The 20,679-nt window shown below is 38.9% G+C and overlaps 1 protein-coding gene across 3 annotated transcripts in view; it reads left to right on the top strand.

The window, feature by feature from the left end:
- The window catches only part of LOC136883521 (sortilin-related receptor), a 698,235-nt gene that overhangs the window by 352,565 nt on the left and 324,991 nt on the right, over positions 1–20,679 (top strand). For all 3 annotated transcript variants that reach the window (XM_067155885.2, XM_067155884.2, XM_068229722.1), the window contains exons 17-18: positions 1,791–1,934; positions 14,488–14,621. In XM_067155885.2, the coding sequence (XP_067011986.2) occupies positions 1,791–1,934; positions 14,488–14,621 (278 nt within the window). The remainder of the gene's footprint in view (positions 1–1,790; positions 1,935–14,487; positions 14,622–20,679) is intronic.

Genomic DNA, 20,679 nt, shown 5'->3' with positions numbered 1-20,679 from the left:
GCCGAGCCACCTAGTTACAAAGGCTGGTATTTGAACCTTACTCTAAATTGTCCTCAAAGCATGGTTGTGTTAATGTTGCCTGCGGCGGCTTCTGGCGCACAACAAGTAGATCTTCACAAAAACGAGTCTTTTAAAGGCCAGGTTACGCATTGGACAACTGCAGTTTCTGTTTAACGTTCCAGCCTTCCAGCCAATGTAGGACTTACTTTCCCCCACATTATCCGGTCAGTCCAGATAATTTGCTAAGAAGGCGACTCAGTTAAATGTGACTAAAAATGCTTTTCTGTCTGTCGAACGCACAAGTTCAATATAAATATTTACATGATAATGTACTTGTAAAAAAGACCCTTATTGTTTAATAGTGGTTTTTTTTACAGATATGTTATATTGTAATTGTGTGTTCAATAGACCGAAAAGGTTTTGTGTTCCTACTGAAATGTCCATTATTTTAGATTGGCTCAAGTCTTGACAACGTTCTGTTGATAAATATAAAGTGCTAAAACATTTCCATCCATTCCATATTCATTTATTGTAACGTAAAAAGTTACATATACAGGGTGTTTATTTATTCTTGGCAGGGACTTTCTCGCTTGACCTTCGCCGCCAGTGATGGTTCAGTTGCCAGCTACCACGCATGTGTATGTACGGCAGAATACGGTGCTCAAAATCATTATCATGCATTTTACTCACCATTTTTAACAGTTTATGCTGAAAATGTTCCCCATGCGCTGCCAAAATAATCGGCATCTCCTAATGAAGTTTTCGGTTACTCTACTAGTTCTTCAGCACTGATGGATGCAATTGCAACTTGTATATTGTCTTTAAGTTCATCTAGTGTGTGAGGGTTGTTCCCATAAACTACATTTTTTAACATTCCCCACAAATAGAAATCACATGCTGTTAAATCTGGGCTATGAGGGGGCCACAGATTTTTACTTGTGATCCTCGTACCAAACACGCTTCAGTAAGGAGATAACTACCTTTACGTCTATTTATATTGTCTACTGAACCTGTAGGTTTGAATCTGTTGGCCAGTTATTTTATTGTCAGATTGATAGGAATGGGTCTCCCTGGAAATTTCATTCGAAACTTTTGTCTTGTCCTAGCGCACGATTTTCTGCACTTAATGTAAGTATTGTGCAGATACATAACAAATATTTCACATACATTACAGCACTATAAGCAATCACAATATGACATACAGTACGCAGTAGCTTCATTGTACACCCTACTATCTCGGAGCTCAGCTCTCAGCAACTGCAGAAGTGCCGGAAACCCCACGGTAGCGACCTGTCATCGGCGACCAAGTTTGAGCAATGAAGTCCCTGCCAAGCATAAATAAACACCCTGTATTTGAAATTAGTATCAGAGACCATCATCAATGAAAATCATAAATTTAAGGCAAGGCATAAATTATAATAGATAACATTTATAAAATAAGAGCGTGTTACAAGACAAGTAAAGAATTGAATGATAAACACTCATCACGACCACACTTGTTCTAGTATAAGTTCTCAACGTTTTCTTCCAATTTGAAGAATGCACCTCTCAAAATACCAGGTCAAATATTCCTGAACTCACTTCAGCTGAAAGAAGTGTGAACAGAATAATGTTCATGGGAAAGTGTTGAGATATGGATCCTTTTAGCCACTTCTTTTACATTATATTGCTCTTCAATACAGAATAATATGAGGTTCTGCTGTGCATCAAAGGCTGAGAGAGTATTGTGCATTACTCCTAGCCTCGAGACTTTGATATACAGTATAGAGGAAGCTTTTGTTCTGTATTAGACTATCAAGCCTGCAAGCCGAACCAGTTCAAGTGCAAGAACGAGCGCTGTATCCTGAAGCTCTGGCAGTGTGACTCCGAGGACGACTGCAAGGATGGATCTGACGAGGTGAACTGCACGCACAGCACTTCAGCCACATGTAGACGTAAGTTGAAGTTTCCCTTTTACTTATATTAAGCATTTTCCGAAAATTACACTTGCGAGTTACGTTTGATCAAGAAAGGAAGAGAAATTATCAGCAATCAATTCGTAATAAGTTTAGGTGAAGGACACTTCAGTACTTCAAGTGTTGTGTTTATACAGTTGAGAATGAAGTATGCACTTGTGCCTCCCTCAAGGTAACAGCCTAACAACAAGGAGGAAATTATTCAATTAGCTTATTTTTTATTGGTGGTGACATTTAGCTTAGACGAGCTGAAGGAACTGTTTTACAGAGTTTTATGCATTGTAGGATTCAGCATTGTTAGCAGGATAAAAAGGAAGCAGGGACTGCACTAGGAGTTACGGGACTTGTACCCTGCTCTCGCCATAGACAGCGCCATGTCAGTGGCCACACGACCAAGGCAAGCCAACAGGGACTTTCCCTGGACATTACTGCACTAGGAGTTATGGGACTTGTACCCTGCTCTAGCCATAGACAGCGCCATGTGCGTGGCCACAAGACCAAGGCGAGCCAACAGGGACTTTCCCTGGACATTACTGCACTAGGAGTGACAGGACTTGTACCCTGCTCTAGCCATAGACTGCGCCATGTCAGTGGCCACACGACCAAGGCGAGCCAACAGGGACTTTCCCTGGACATTACTGCACTAGGAGTTAGGGGACTAGTACCCTGCTCTAGCCATGTCACTGGCCACAAGACCAAGGCGAGCCAACAGGGACTTTCCCTGGACATTACTGCACTAGGAGTTAGATGACTTGTATGCTGCTGTAGTCATAGACAGAGCCATGGCAGGCGAGCCAACAGGAACTTTCCCTGGACATTACTGCACTAGGAGTAACAGGACTTGTACCCTGCTCTAGCCATGCCAGTGGCCACAAGACCAAGGCAAGCCAATAGGGACTTTCCCTGGGCATTACTGCACTAGGAGTTAGATGACTTGTACGCTGCTGTAGCCATAGACAGCGCAATGCCAGTGGTCACTAGACCAAAGCGAGCCAACAGGGACTTTCCCTGGACATTACTGCACTAGGAGTTAGATGACTTGTACCCTGCTGTAGCCATAGACAGCGCCATGGCAGGCGAGCCAACAGGGACTTTACTTGGACATTACTGCACTAGGAGTTACAGAACTTGCACCCTACTGTAGCCATAGACAGCACCATGTCACTGGCCACTAGACCAGGGCGAGCCAACAGGGACTTTCCCTGGACATTACTGCACTGGGAGTTAGGGGACTTGTACCCTACTGTAGCCATAGACAGCGCCATGTCACTGGCCACTAGACCAAGGCGAGCCATTAGGCACTTTCCCTGGACATTACTGCACTAGGAGTTAGGGGACTTGTACCCTACTGTAGCCATAGACAGCGCCATGTCACTGGCCACTAGACCAAGACGAGCCAATAGGCACTTTCCCTGGACATTACTGCACTAGGAGTTAGGGACTTGTACGCTGCTGTAGCCATAGACAGCGCCATATCACTGGCTACTAGACCAAGGCGAGCCAACAGGCACTTCCCCTGGGCATTACTGCACTAGGAGTTAGGGACTTGTACCCTACTGTAGCCATAGATAGCGCAATGTCACTGGCCCCTAGACCAAGGCGAGGCAACAGGCACTTTCCCTTGACATTACTGCACTAGAGTTACAGGACTTGTACCCTGCTGTAGCCATAGACAGCGCCATGTCAGTGGTCACAAGACCAAGGCGAGCCAACAGGCACTTTCCCTGGACATTACTGCACTAGGAGTTAGATGACTTGTACGCTGCTGTAGCCATAGACAGCGCAATGTCAGTGGCCACTAGACCAAAGCGAGGCAAGAGGGACCTTCCCTGGACATTGCTGCACTAGAGTTACAGGACTTGTACCCTGCTGTAGCCATAGACAGCGCAATGTCACTGGTCACAAGACCAAGGCGAGCCAACAGGCACTTTCCCTGGACATTACTGCCCTAGGAGTTACAGGACTTGTACAGTACTGTAGTCATGTCAGTGGCCACTAGACCAAGGCGAGTCAACAGGAACTTTCCCTGGACATTACTGCACTAGAGTTACAGGACTTGCACCCTGCTGTACCCATAGACAGCGCCATGTCAGTGGTCACAAGACCAAGGCGAGCCAACAGGGACTTTCCCTGGACACTACTGCCCTAGGAGTTACAGGACTTGTACAGTACTGTAGCCATGTCAGTGGCCACTAGACCAAGGCGAGTCAACAGGGACCTTCCCTGGACATTACTGCACTAGAGTTACAGGACTTGCACCCTACTGTAGCCATAGACAGCGCCATGTCAGTGGCCACTAGACCAAGGCGAGCCAACAGGGACTTTCCCTGGACATTTAATGGAGATTCCGTATACCAATTTTGCAGTGGAATTACGCCGGCTGTGCTACTCAGACATCCCTCCATATGATATTATGGAAGATTTGGATATTAGGAAAATTCCCAGAACTATGGACAACATCTATAATTAATCCAATTCATAAGAAAGGTTAAAGAAGTAATCCAGACAACTATAGAGGTATTTCCATCCTTGACTGCACGTATAACATTTTCTCTAAGGTACTATATAATCGGATTAAAGAACAACTTGATCAAGAGTTAGGTGAATATCAGGGATGCTTCAGACCTTGGAGAAGCTGTTCTGAAGAAATAATAACTTTGAAGCTAGTCATGGCATATTACAGAAAACAAAACAGGCCCCTTTCAATAACATTTCTAGATTTCTAGAAAGCTTAAGACTCCATCCACAGATCATCATTATTAAATATTTTAAGACATTTCAGACTTGACTGAACTTACTCTAACTAATATAATTTCAAAAATTAAGTTCAGAGGAGAACTTTCTGAACCTTCTTGGTAACAACTGGTTTAAGACAGGGTGACGGGTTCTCACCTCTTCTTTTTAACTGTGCACTAGAGTACGTTATGAGGGAATGGTACAAGAACAACTCGAAAAGTATAAAAATAGGAACCCAGAAGGATAACACACATCTGAACTGTCTAGAATTTGCTGATGATCTGGCTCTTCTGGCCACTGATATTCAGGAAACAAAACAAAATGTTTACAGGAAATAGCTGAATATATTGGTTTGAAAATTTCATTTGAAAAAACAGAAATTATGCTAACTCAACTTCTGCTTGCAAACAAAATTAAGCTGGCAGACCAAGAAATAAAAATTGTAGAAAAATTTTAATATTTAGGTGAAATAATCACATATATCCTGTATGTTCGAGGAATCCTGTGAGGGTTCATTGTTTTCATGTGACCATACCATTGCAATCTCTTCACTTCTAGAGTCTCCAGCAAGCTTCTTTCCAATCCAAGCTGTTGTCGGATATCCACATTCCTTATTTTATCCATTTTTGTTTTTTGTAGACAAGAACGAAGAAGCTTCATTTCTGTTGCCTGAAGACGACTCTTTGTTGGTCCAGTAAGTGTTGCTGCTTCCAGGCCATACGTCAGTATAGGTACTAGATATATTTTGTACAAGCTGATCTTGGAAACTGACGGAAATGTTTCATCCCAAAATATTTAACGTACAGCGTGATATAATTTGGAAGCTTTCTGTATTCTGTTGCTAATCTCTTGATGTATGGTATTGTCTGATGACTTGGGCCCGGATTCATATGCACTGAAAACTCCAAAAATATGCATGCACATATGCACTAAAAATGTTGAAAATATGCACTAAAAATATGCACTAAAAATTTCAGAAACCAAACGCATTATTTAATTTTAACTCCGTGTTAAATTATTAAACATGTTTCATTCCTTGCAAAATGACGCGTGGCAGTAGGTTATCAACAAGTTTTCAATGTTTTCAGGGGTCAATGACTTTCTCTTGTCGGACAGAATTAATTTATACGCTGAAAATGATCGTTCTCCCTCGACGGACGTAACCGGGTAAGACTTGTTCACTGGCACTAAGTGCTCGGAGCATTCTTCTGGCAAGGACTGCCTGATTTCACTTATGTATTTTCTTAAGGATTGAATCTTCTTTAATCATGGGTTTGACTCCAACACCGCACTGAGTTTCCTTTTAACCTCTTCTCCAGTTTCACCAAGTACACCATTCAAAAAAATATTGGTGTTTTGAATTAACTGTACGGGTGCACTGCGAGTTTCTAGGCCCTTAATCGCCTTTGAAAGTGACGAGTAATGCACATGAATGAAACTGATACCTTTATATAGAGTTTCAGATTCAAATGCGCACTTTGCTTCACTAACACACGCAGTATTACTATCACCAATACTTTTAACTACACATTTCATTTTTTACTTGATTAAAGTTCTCCTTGTAGAACGATACTGCGGAGATAACCAAGTTCCCCATTTTGTGAGAACAGGTTCCGGCAGAAGAGAAACCTGAGGCAGATGAGTTTTGTAGAACTGTACACGAACCATGCTTTCAGAAACAGTTCTTTCCCCACTTGAAACGACTTTATTGACAGATGGAAAGGGGGTACGTACCTCTCTGCAATACAATGAAATCCATGGGCCAAACATGTGACATGGATGAGATTTGGAAAAAAATACTCGAAGAAACTGACCAGCTTCCAACATATACGAAGCTGGATCTGTGACTAAAAGGCGCACGTTGTAACAGTCGCTCTCCGATTCACTAGGCGACACACAGACGTGGTTCAGAAATCTTAGATAATCGATCACACATAAGAGAAACATATATATTGCACCATCCGTCGGGGAAATCATTTTCTTGCGCCATGTTGGGCGACCAATCAAATGCTCCGGCCGTCTCCCCTCCTCGGTCTATATCTCGTCTTCGGATCAATTGAATGAATCAACGCATTAAAGAAAATGATGCTAAGTGTCGGTAGTTATATTTGTTTCCACAAACCTGAGAATAAATAACTCGCCAAGTTTCGACTAACGCAGATATCTCCATTCCATGTTTCACTCTAACCGTCGAAATTCTTTGCGAATTGTCACGCGACACCACTCAGGGATAATTAACATCCATCAGTAAAGTGTATTTTAACGTGAGGTCAACTGGGAAACCCGCATTTCTTTTCGTATTATTTACCAGCATTCATTCATTCGTAAATATCAGTGCAAAGTCATCGTCCAAATCCGATCATTCAGGAAATATTTTCGTAAAGGTTCAATGTAAACTTATCTGCTATAATTATGTAAATAAATTTGTGATAATACTAACTTAATTTTATAAATCCCTGATTTATTCATGATCATGAATTATTATAGAAAAATAACATTCATTAACATCAATCGTCTTTCCTTTTCCGAAATATAAATCAAAATTGTTATGATTGAACTCAATCAGTCTTCTTGCTAAATAATTACGTTACCCGCATCATATGAACAAAGAAAAGTTTGCATAACTTCATAAGACATAAATATCAATCACATTACAGTAGGTAACAATCTTCTTGGATATTCATTGAAATTGAAGTATCTCGAAAGTTGAAATGTAAATAAATCCATAAATAAGTAAATTGGCATTGGTTAAAATGAAAGTCCCTAAGCTTTAGGAAATAAAATAAAAATATGCTTATTTAAAGTCCCTAAGCTCTTGAAATTTTTTTTTTTTATAATGCTTATTTTCCTTTATACCGAATTCACAATATTCTTGTCAATAATCTTTCTTTGATGATATTCTAAAATTGTAACGTCAGCAGTGTAAGCAAAGTTCCAAATGCTATAGCCCTTATCGGCTATTTTAAATTTTTTTCAATAAAAACAGTCAATCAGTTTCATCATGTCATTTGATAAATATGACCATATTACATCCCAAAATTAAATGTAAGTATCGTCTAATAACAAGCTATTATCATATTTCTGTGAGGAATTATATCTATCGTGATTCACGATCGCATCTATGTCCGATTATTATATCATAGAATTCTTAGCAATATAGTTGCTGACACTATTTTATTTATTTACGGCAGAGATTTAAATTAAGAAGACGCTTCTCCCTGTCAAGATATGGTTTCATCAACAAATACCAAGCAACACTCATTGCAACGTTTGAAATTCTCCAAGAAGACATCAAGTTTACCCTTAATTATTTATTTTTCGGAGATTTTGTTCTGAAGACTGTTTATGGTTACCAATCTACGAATTCTGTGACGCATTTCATTGTATGAATATATAATTAACCCAAAAGTGTCTTATATTGCTATTTAAAATCATGCCGCACACGTCAAATTATATTAATGGTTAGTATCACATCGTAATTACTACCAATAACTCATAAGTATATCTCTCTCTCCATATTCCAATCGTAAACATTGTAACATTGCGTCGTTCATAACCACAAATATATCCCAACGAATATTTATACATATAATCTCATCAACACGTCGTTCATGTCCTTATTTTCCCATACAAATATCATTCACTTCCTCCTACGCAGCATATCATCTCAACATTTCATTATCAAACTACAACGTTGCATTTATGGGTTAAATTTCAATCATAATACATATAATCACATTATTCTAAAAAAGAAATACATGTACGAACAAAATAAGTTCACATTTACTCACATGAAGTCGTAGTGTAGCGATAACCAAGTCTTAATAACTTACAAAACAACTATCTTCTTTCTGCATTACAGCTGAATTATATCATGTTAAGAACGTCTCTTTTCTTTGATAATCGTCGAAACATCATCTTAAATCTCTCCGTATTTAACTATTAGCATTCCTACGTAATGGCATTGATTTACATAATTGAAGATTACCTTAGTTATAAATCAATTGTAATAATCTCTTTGCGAAGATACTGCCAATTGGAATTATATCTCGAAGACATAAGTAACAACCTTCACACAACAATTTCATTGCTAATATATATGCACTACATCTAACATTTATAATTACTGTAAATAAATAACATATCTTGGAACTTAATTTTCATCTGCTGATGTTACTGGACTGGGTTAGATTTCGATGCGGTCATCCATGGTTTGCTGGCTGGCTTCAGGCATCTGCTGCATCATAGATAAGCAGTAGCATCCAGATACGGGCTAGTAGAATCAGCTGAGCGGCTTCCGTCGGTTGACAGTCCCATGTTCGAATTAGTTATCGATGTTGAGGCCATTGATTACATGCGACATAAACATATCCAACATAGTCATTAGTATCATAAACATAATCTTCCAAAAATATTATTCAGTATCTAAATTATAGTTCTATAACAAGTTATTCTACCAGAAATTCAACGTTAGCTCTCAGTAACAAGCTCTAAAAGGATAATCTAGTTAGTTCTTAGTTTTTCGTCAATATATTCTGTATATGCGATGTCTTATTTCATTTAATGTCTCTCGTCAACTTACAGTTCGAGCTTCGGCTACCGATCAAATATTTAATCTTCTCTTTTCTTTAGTTTCTCTTGCTTATTTGCTTCAATATTGAGTTGGATATCGGCGTAATCTTTAACATCACTTGATGTACAAATTTTTCAGCTCTAGCTCTGCAGACAACTTCTTTCTTCTTCACGCGACGACTTCTATTTCATGGAAAAATCTTGTTCCGATGCTCAGTGTATTTTTTTTATTTTTCACTAGCCATTTTAACAATTTAAAGCCTTCTACTTTTTTTTTTATCACGGCCGCATGGACCCTACAGGGTCTGTATGTCTAACTTCGTGACCATGGCTTATTTGATTTGCCAAATTAACATTCTTTTCGACATATTTATGGTTTCTTTGATTTTATGCGTCCATATTTTATCATTATGAAATCACGGCCTATTTAATTCGATATGTCCATGCATTCTTCAGATATAATGCTCAACTATATGATCTCTCTAATCTTACTACCGTGCATGGCAAATATAGATTCTGTAATACCTCGTGTTTTTTTTTTTTTTTTTTTTTTCTCATGACCAGGGCAATGAAACGGTACAATATGTATATGCACTAATGTTCAAAATATGCATTACCGTTCCAAATATGCATCTGCATATGCGCATATGCATTTTAAAAATATCCAAGCCCTACTGATGACAGAACACTACCTAAATACTGGAAGTTGTCTACAATATCCATCTCCTCACCTCCAATTCTTAGATGAACAGTTTGAGAGTTTCTACTCATCACCAAGCCAACTGTCTTCGTTTTGCTGATTTTGAGACCTAAGGTTGTAAAAGCTTCATGCCAGAGATCTAGTCTAGTTTGTACTTCTGCTTCTGTCTCACCCCATACCATTACATCATCAGAAAAAACCAGGGCATTAGCTGTTGGATCCTTTCTCTTAACCGCTTTTAAAACTTCATCCATTATGATTATGAAGAGAAGTGGTGAAAGGCAACTTCCTTGCTGGACTCAACTCTTCGTTTCAAACCAACCTGACCTTCCATCCTGGACCTGGACACAACACTTGGTTTCATCATATAATCGTTGTACTCGTGCTATCATGTCATCGGGCACTTTCTTGTGTCTCAAACATTCCCATATAAGCCTGCGTGGTACATGGTCATTTGCTTTCTCGATGTCCAGAAAAACAGTTATAAGTGTTCCAAAAGAAATCAAAAAGCTGTTTTAGGAGTCTATAATTTGGTAAACTGTATGTGTGTCAAAAAATGCAATCCTCCGTTTTCTTATCGTGTCAATTATTGATTCACTTTCCGTGTAAATTACTGAATTGGGTAAAAGCTTCCACTGTCCATCAACCTGATTTTTCTTAAATTAATAATTGTCTGGAGTATTGTTCTATGCAGTTTGTCTTTTGTTCTTGGATATTTAGTTTGAATAATGTTTCACTTGCATACGTTGCTTCTGGTTTGATGACAGAGCATTAATTGAAAGAAACTGTTTTTTGTAACTCGGCCATGTAATTTGTCGTGCTCGTCTCAATTTTAGAGTTCTGTTATCTATGGATGTTTCTTCATCAGCATTCCAAGTGACATTTTCACCAAGATATTTAAATTTATTTACAAATTTTATTTTCTGAGTGTTATTTAATATAATGTGGAGTGTCAACTTTACGACTGTTATGGTCACAAGATTTTCAGGATATTTGTATAATTTCAGTAAGAAATTATTAAAAATAGGTTTTAAAAGAAAACCATGCAGTGTAATACGTTTTATTAAATCATAATATCATAGGCTATTGAAATAAAAATATTTTTGTTTTGTACCTTTCATTATATATTTACCGCCATCCTGAGTTTCCAAAAAAGTGTTCCAAAATGTACTTATCAAAATGTTTGCACCCATACCAGGCACTAAAATATTCGAGTTACCCAAGAAAGTCAAATCTCAGTGTTGTTCACAATTTTATGCACTTCAAAAAAAAAAAAAAAATACTTTAGTTGATATATAGGCCCCTACACAAGCACTAGAACGCCTCAGAGGAGCTACCAGAACTAGACTGCTCTCTTGTTTTTCTTCCTCTCCTTTTAGGCCTCCAAAAATGCTGTAAATTGTGGTAACACTCCCTGTGAAATGCACAGTTACAACCCGGGCACTAATACCAGGTCCTTCCCCTTTTTGTTGATCGACAGATTATGCGTAAACTTTCCAGCTTTCCAGGAAGTTTGTCATTGTCACTGTCATTATCACTCATATCACTCGCGTCACTCATTGTTTCATCCAACATCTTCCAAATGGGGCTTGAACCTAAATTACTCGCCATTTCTGCAAAATAACTGATAAAAACAATGTGTAGGTTCAACAGAACTACACCATCACATGGCAAGGCACCATACTGTACTGCGCAGTTAAGGTAGCGAGCCTAGCGACTGAATTTTAAGACTGCGCCATTCATTTAGACCGCCTAGCAACTAGAGTAAAAAGAGGCTGTAATCTGTTGTTTAAAATGATACTACATAGAGCACATTTGTGTGTTACTACACATAACGAGAGCGTGTCTAATGAACGACTGTTGACCACAGCAACGTGTACAAAAAGAGCGATGCATTGTCGTTTAAACCATTTGAGGGTTAAAGGATGGCATCATTTCAGTTTTCTCAAAAGATATTTTCAACCCAACCTAATCTTCCTAGTTCCTCTACTTTACTTCTTCTATACTATTTGCTAATAGCACCAGATCATCAGCAAATGCAAGACAATTTAGTCTAATATTTCTTCCAATCTTAACAGTCGGAGGATATACCGTGCTCCATTCCAGCACACAAACATCAACGGGGATAATCCATCTTGTCGAAGGCCAGTATGAATTTCAAATGGTTCAGAGATTTCATTTCTGAACCCAACTTGAGAATTTGTGTTTCTCAGAGTGACCTCAATAAGGATAACAAGTTTCCGATGTAGACCAAATTCAGGAAGGATTATGTAGTAATGGTCATGATGCATAGTATCATAAGCCTTTTGAAAATCATCAAAAGTGATAACTAAATTTTTGCTCCTAATGCGTTTATGTTTTATGATCCATTTGAGACTGATAATTTGATCTGGACAACATCGTCCTGGACGAAAACCACCCTGATATTCACCCATTCCCGATCAAGCTGGTCATGGATTCTGGAATAGGGGATCTTAGAGAAAATTTTATTGGTGATATCTAGCAAAGAAATTCCCCGATAGTTACTAGGATCTGATATATCACTTTTTTGTGGTTTGGGTGTATAATTGCTACCTGAGTATTGGCGGGAAAACCATAACGTTTGCGGGGTATAGAGGAAATGCGTACTCCCAGTCCTGAACAACTAGGATGAAATAAGGCAGAAAGCCTTCTTCACAATTTCATAAAATCATCCTTCATCTCTCATCTTCACCTTTGTAAATAATATTTAGAATTGTAACTCGAGATTGGCTCAGTGCCGTAAAATAACAGCCAGAGAACATCTTGAGGCAAACACATTTCACAATCTCAATTTTTGTCACGTATTTCATTTATCACCTTTCCAGATAACATCTGTAATTGTAAACCCTGACCACGGTCACACTGTTGATCATTGATAGACAATCAACCAATCGGGTATGTTTATACAGTCTAACTGCCTTTGTGTAATGCAGACTAAGGCTCTTCTCTTTGCACTCTCGCCAAAGATCCTCAAGTCTTTGGTTCTCCTTTCTCGCTCTTCCGCAGAGATGTTCTGCGCCTTTTCAGGTGTATCCCTCACTCGTGTAATCTTCTCCTAAATGTTGTTGTGTTCTCCTCGACATCCACTTCTGCTACGTCTTTGTGCACCCGTGTAAGGCACCCCGGCAGTTTTTTCCACTTTTCTTGTAGGATTATTTTGTTGGCCGACCTCGCTTGATTAATTCTTTTACTGTATCCATAAAAGGTCAGCCTTCTTTTACTCATAGTCGTCGTTATGTTTTTCAATGGTTTTATAGAGTTCCTGGTTTGATCTAAAGTGTTTTGGTCATTTACTGACTTCCTTGAACCCAAGATTATTCAAAGGAACATTCTTCTCAGAGTATGCCATGCTGCTCCATAAATGTCACTGTGCAGTGATGTTTTCATTTGGCTTGAATGGAGATGGACCACGACTTGCAGGTGTCATGGCACCTCTCTTTTGATGCCTCCTTTTCATTACCACTGGGAGTCAGAATTTCTCCCACGTATTTAAATTTATCAACGTGGAGGATGTCACCAGACAGAGTTACAATTCTATCTGTCATCTGCTTTTCTGTGAATGCTGTTTCTATGAAGGAAATTCTTAGTCCAGTTTTGGCAGCAACATTTTGTAGTTTTTCTGCAAAGTTTAGACAGTCCAACATGAAGGCATTCTTTCCACAACCAATTTTTACACGATTCTGAGTTTCATTTCCAGTTATTCCTGATATCCATTTCCTAATGACCCTTTCTAGGATGCAGTTCAAGAGGAGTGGAAAAGGCTACCTCCTTGCCTTACGCCAGATTTTATCTTAAATGATTTAGAGTCGCCCATAAATTTAACTTGGGAAAAGGTGTCCCTGGGGGTTTGCCTAATTATAGCCAAGGATTTTTCATCAGGTCCTAACTCGCAGAGAACGTTCATGAGCACTCCAGGATCTACAGAATCATATGCCTTCTTGAGATCTACAAAAGGTAAGATTTGTCATTAATGCTTTCACGGCCCGGTGTCATTGTTTAAGAAACCTTTCTCGTCGACAGTCAAGATTTCTTCTGAAGATGCAGAGCACAGTTCTCTGCAAAACGTTAAGAATTTCACCTAATTTTCTTGACATGGCCTAAGCCCAGAAGCTTATACGGTATCATGTCTTAAAGGGTAAGATTGTCCTCTTCTGGTCTCTCATTGATTGCACTTTGATTAGTGATTTTAGGATATGTATTTGTTCTGCACATACTTTTCAATAAAAATATTTAACAAAGCTATACAATTACAAATTTTTTTTTTTTTTTTTTTCCTTCATAGTTTCCCTTCCTAAAATTGGAGTGCAGAAATCATTTGTGTAATTTGTTTTTCTGTCACTCTTTATTACACTTCCTTCCTTATGTTTTACCACTTAATCATTCTCGTAAAATTCTTCCATTACTTGTTTCAGTTCCTTCACATTCTGTTCCCTGTATCTTTCGATTCTCTGGCCATTTTGAAGTACATTGTATGATCATGATGATATAATTTGTTTGTGGCAGCGGGCGAGTTTAGATGCGACAACAACTCCCAGTGTATTCCCAACTCATGGCGCTGTGATGGAGAGAGAGATTGTAACGATAGCTCTGATGAAGCGAACTGCAGCAACTCGACCTGTGAATCGTGGCAGTTTCAGGTGAGTGTGTTTTAATGTCCACTTCTCTGGGTCCTTGCAAACTTCATCACTGCATACAAAATATGTGTTTACTTTTTATTTGCCGTGTGGTCTTCATACGCACACTTGTGAGGTCATGGGCTGATCAGCATCACAAGAGGAAGCAATAGAAATTAACTCTCTTCTCATCAAACCAATATTTTCTGGCCCCAGCTTCTTCAGGAGAGCAGGCTTCATTCTTGTCAACTCTTCAGGCCTGGTTTGGGAATTGTAAGACAAGAAGAAATAAGAGAAAAATGAATACAGGAATGTAGAATCGAAAGTAATGGAAAGGCACAAGTCATGTATAGAAAGATTGGAACATAAAAAGGAATGCACTATAGGATACATTTGTTGATAGATCAGTCCCCACACCTTTCAGATACATTGGATTTCTCCTCAACAATCCCAGTCGTACATTCCGCAACAAGCACGTTTCTGCCTTCCAGCTTCATCAGGAGGATAGGCTTCGACACTCCATCTTCGTCCTGATGTAATGTACCATATCCTGTCCTAATCTTGGTCTAGCTCAGGGGTAGAAGCACGTGGTGCATCCAAACTGGGTCAACAGCAATTTTAAAAAAAAATCTAACTTGTTAAGTAGACCAAGGTATAGGCGTAGGGATGTGGCGACCCCATCGCCTAGTGGGAAACCACTGCAATCAGCTACCCGAGTATTGGTGGGAAATCAATAACGTTTGCGGGGTATGGAGGAAATGCCTTCTGCCAGTCCTGAACAACTAAGATAAAATAAGACAGAAAGCCGTCTTCACAATTTCGCAAAATTGTCTTTCATCTCTCATCTTCGCCTTTCTAAATAACATTTAGAATTGTAACTCAAGGATGGAATTTAAATCTCAATCCCCCAGGCCTGCAACGCTAACTCTGAAATCTGTAAATAAAATCTACACAATTATCAATTAACATGCTCCCACTAATCAGAAAAATAACACCCTAAAGGATAAAGAAGAAGCACAAAAATTCTGGATCAAGCTTTAATCAACATACTCCATCACACATTAAAATTCTCCTTGGCGATTTCATCACACAACTCGCACAAGAAAGATGGTACAGAGATATAATTGGAAAATGGCTGGCACATAAGTCAAGAGGACGAATAAAAACGGTCAAAGATTGGTTGAATTATGCAAAAACCACAATCTAATCTCAAAATCAACATACTTTAAAAGGAAACCTTACAAATTAAAAACTTGGAAACATCCTGATTTCCGAACGGGTGACTGACAACTAGACCTCGTTTGCGTGGATAAATTTCACCATCATGAAATTTACAATGTCAGGGGGAAGACTCAGGGTCAGATCACTATCTTGTTAAGATCAAAATAAAATAAACTCCAAAGGTTAAGAAAAGGACATACTGCCAGGGTTTTCAGATGATTTAGCTCTTTTAGCCCTTGACATTAAAAAAAAAAAAGCTTATGATAGTATACACAGATCCACTGTTTTAAAAATCCTCAGATCATATGGCCTTCATCCTAAATTAACAAAAATTATTGAACTAACTTAAACCAACACAATTTCAAAAGTAAAGTTCAGGGCAGAAATGACAAATGCTTTTACAATAAATACAGGCCTCAAACAAGGTGACGGATTATCCCCACTGTTTTTCAGTGCGGCTCTAGATTACATCATGAAAATTCGGCAAAAGGAAAACCCACCTAAAATCAAAATTGGAGCTCTTTTAGCCCTTGACATGGAAGATGTCCGTCCTCAGATCACCAGTCTCCAGAATATTGCATTAAAAATAGGATTACAGATATCCTCTGAGAAAACTTGAGATCATGCCACTGAATCCCCTTGACATAAACGAAGTCATCGTTGTTGTTTGTCCAACCCTTGTTCCATTTCCCTACGGGGTGGGGTATGAGGTGGCGGGTTTTTATGACCGGATGCCTTTCCTGACGTCAACCTCATCAGAGGAGTTAATGAGATGAGATGAAATGAATGACATGATATGATAGTAGGGAGAGGGTGAAACCTGGTGCCGGCACATAGCCTACTCCTGTCGAATAGCACCAAGGGGTCTGCTCAAGGCTTAACGTCCCCATCCGACGGACGAATCACCATCAACAGCGTCATATGCCCTCACTCCATACGAGCACTGCGGAGAGGTTTGGAATTTAATCCAGGCTTTTGGCATGCAATCTAGTGATTAGAAATTGTATACCACTACCTCCCCTACCCTGCTGGCCAACATTCTGATGGTGAAATTTTTTTCGACCAACGGGACTCAAACTGGCTAACCTCGGTGTCAGACCGTTTAGACTTCAGTGCCTTAACGATCATGGCGACCAGGCGGGCTAAAAAAAACGAAGTCATCATTAATGATCAAAAAATTAACATAGTCCTGCAATTTAGATACCTTGGAGAAATCATTATGCACAACTTAAGCGAGAAAGCAACATGGATAAATAGAACCAACAAAATGAAAAAAAAAAAAAGCACCATTTCTAACTTGGTCAACTTATAACAAAAAATGCCTGTCAATAGACACTAAGATCCAATTGTCTATCGAGAGATTGACTCGGTTACCATCACGAAGAAGAAGCGAACCTCACATTTCTTTCACATCTTACGATTACCAGAAAACAGAACTTTACAGCTAGTGTTGAGAAATCTAGGAAAAAGAGGAATCAAGGTGGCAGTGAATGAATACAGACGTGTTATTGATGTGTGCTTGTTTTTATCTAAATAAACACACTTCAAGTCCTTTTTCAACACAAATACTGGTCTAAATGTGAGTATTACGACTCAGTGTAAATTTCGAAGATTGGAGTTGACATAATTTTATTTACGTAGTGTGAACTTCATTATTGTCTGTTCTACATGTAGAAAACCGTTAGGATATCAATAGCTAACAGTTGAACATCGTAATTCAGGGAGGCTTCAAAGCCTTCCACACTCAAAGGAATGGCGTCTTACCAAAGAAATTAGTCCGTGCATAACCTTACCGACAGTTCTACGCATAATGTACCTAAGCAGTCTCAGATAAGTTATGCCTCTGTAATGCAGTTAACACCAAAGAAAAGATCAGGCTATAATTATTGTTGCTCACGACGGAATCCCAATAAGTGACTACGTCTTTGTTGTAGGAAAAATAATAGATCCAGCTAACATACGTTATATATCTCGTATTTCAAACTCAAGAATTTGCATATTTCTATCGAACACAAAAATTGTTCAGGAAATGTCACTCAATCACCCTGTAATTAGAATCTGTAATATTGATCTCACTCTCAGACCGTTAATTGTCGCAAACAAGAGAGTGATAGTATCCAATGTATGTCCTATTTTACCCAACACAGTCATTGAAGAACACTTGCAACAACTGGGTATCAAACCAATGTCATCTATATCCAGCCTTAGGCTGGAATTAATATTCTGGGATTCACACACATTCTTAGCTTCCGTCGACAACTATATGTTAAACCTGATGATTTCAATAAACTACTGAATGCATTGCAAATATCTTTTGAAGGAACCAAGTATTGGATCTACACTTCCTCAGATATTCCCACCTGTTTTTTGCAAAGAAGAAGGCCACCTGGCCCGAGTATGTCCCTCACTACCTGAGACTCTAGAAGAAAAGAACCAGTCACCTAATCAGCATTCAGTTTCCTCCAAGGAGAACACCTCCAACCCAGCAAACGCAGCTGTGAATCCTCAGCCAACTACTGACTCTCAGCAAATTATTGAACATTCTAATGACACATCATCTTTATCTCGAAACCCCCCTGAACAGGAAGTCTCCTTGAACTTGAACACTTCAGTCTCAATATATGAAGCAAATAAAGAATCGCTCATAACTAAACCTCAAGGAATAAAATGACCCTTGACTTCAAGTGACTCTTCAAATAACACTTCCAAGGCTGATAATTCCTTCTTAGATAATTTTTCTATCTCGGGAGATTAAAAACGGATGATGAATTTCCTGTTCTAGGATTACATAAAACCCAAGACATTAAACAGCCTAAGAAGAAACAAATGGTATTAAATACCCTCAGTCTTGAAGAAAAACTTCTTCCTGTTAAGGAAGTAATAAAAGCTAATCCCTCAAATTTTATTCTTAATTCCATACAACTCAAAAGTTTATTTGAAAATACTAAAGGAACATCAACAACAAATATCTTGCCTATTGCATTATCTTATACTTCCCATGTTCAAGATCTCATCGAGACCCTGCATAAACTATACCCCTACTATCCAGACAAAACCAGAGTACCAGACTTGTAAAGAAACTACTCACTGCTATAAACGGTGAAGGCAGTAGGTCTGCCCCAGATCAGACAATCCCAGTAACTGATAAGGATCAATACATCTCTTAAAAGCCATCATGAATTCTTGGATACTGCAGTGGAATATTAACGGATATTACTGTCAATATGAATATCTACAGCAACTTATTAATGAACATCAACGCGAAATAATTTGCTTACAAGAAACTAATTTTCGAAATAACTACGTAGCTAATATGAGACATTTCACAGCATACCACAAAAACGCAACAATCCCATTCATGCAAGTGGAGGGGTTGCTACTTACATACGTGACAGTTCCTCAAAGAGAAATACCACTGAAAACCAATTTGGAAGCAGTAGTAGTTAGTCTTTCTAACATTTTCCCTATGTATCTGTAATGTTTATTTGTCCAGTAGCCAAAACATGGATTTAAATGAATTAGTAGATGTGATAAATCAACTTCCTAAACCATTCCTCTTCTTAGGAGATTTTAACTCCCATAACATCCTTTGGAACTGTCTTTACACTAACACAAGAGGAAGAATAATTGAATTGTTGCTAGATTCTGAAAATAGACTCAAATGGTCCTACTTACTACGATATCCAACATGGAACTTTTAGTACTATAGATCTGTGTCTGAGCACTCCAGACGCAGCAACGATATATACATCATCAGCTTGCAAAACCCTTTTCGGAAGTGATCATTTTCGTATCATAATAAATGGAAACAATCAGCACCACCCAAATGTACGCCTAAATAAATGGAATACTAAACATGCCAATTGGCAAGAATACCATGAAAATATTAAGGCAGAGTTATACAGATAACCACCACCTACCGATTTCAAAAATTACATTGACTATATCGTAAGAGAATTCACCAACGTCATACTTAAAGCCGCAGAAAATTATGTTCCAAGGACCAACAATACAACTTAGAGAAAATCAGTTCCTTGGTGGAATGATTCCTGTAAAGATGCAATTAACAAGAAAAACCAAGTATTCCACAAGTATCAACGCCATTCCACTTTACAAAACAAATTACTGTTCGAAAAAAGTCGCGCAACAGCCCGAAAAGTCATAAAAGAGAGTAAACGAGCATCTTGACTGATGTATGTGTCATCTCTTTCTCATCAGACCCCACAAAAAACAATTTGGAAACACCTACAAAAAATAAGAGGGCTTAAAAAACCCTCACATATCATAGCCCACAATAAAACGACTGGATCAGTTAACAACTACACATCACGATATTGCAAATACTTTAGCAGAAAACTTAGTTTTAAGTGATTCCAACTATGAACAAGAATTTTTATCCTCTCGTGAAGATTGTCCTGATTTACAGTCGCACATCCATCTAAGTGCTGATCAGTGCTACCAGGCTGAAAGTTAGTTCACGAAACAATATTTTGAGACAGCTCACAGCCAGCAACTGGGGAGCAAGCCCTCGCGTCCTGAGAACCTCTGCTCTTGCTTTGTGTATGTCCGCTGCAGTGTGGAGTGCATCCACTCGCACCAAGCAGGTTGACATTGCAATCAACAAGAACGTACGAATCTTGTTGGGATGTCTGAAGCCAACTCCAATTGACAAACTCTACCCGATTGTTGTAATAGCTTCCCCCACTATCAGAAGGGCTGTTGCTGCTGATGCAGAGAGGTCGAAGCAGACTAATGATTCTCGCCATCCACTGCATGATCACCAGGCTGTAGTCTGTTGACTGAAGTCGAGAAAGAGCTTCATCACCAGGACTCTACCACTGGGAGGAACATCGGAGTCTAA

The sequence above is a fragment of the Anabrus simplex genome, chromosome 11 (assembly GCF_040414725.1).
Source record: "Anabrus simplex isolate iqAnaSimp1 chromosome 11, ASM4041472v1, whole genome shotgun sequence".
Classification (NCBI taxonomy): Eukaryota; Metazoa; Arthropoda; class Insecta; order Orthoptera; family Tettigoniidae; genus Anabrus; species Anabrus simplex.
Note: the sequence above shows the minus strand (reverse complement) of the source record. Positions and strands in the feature narration are given on the sequence as shown.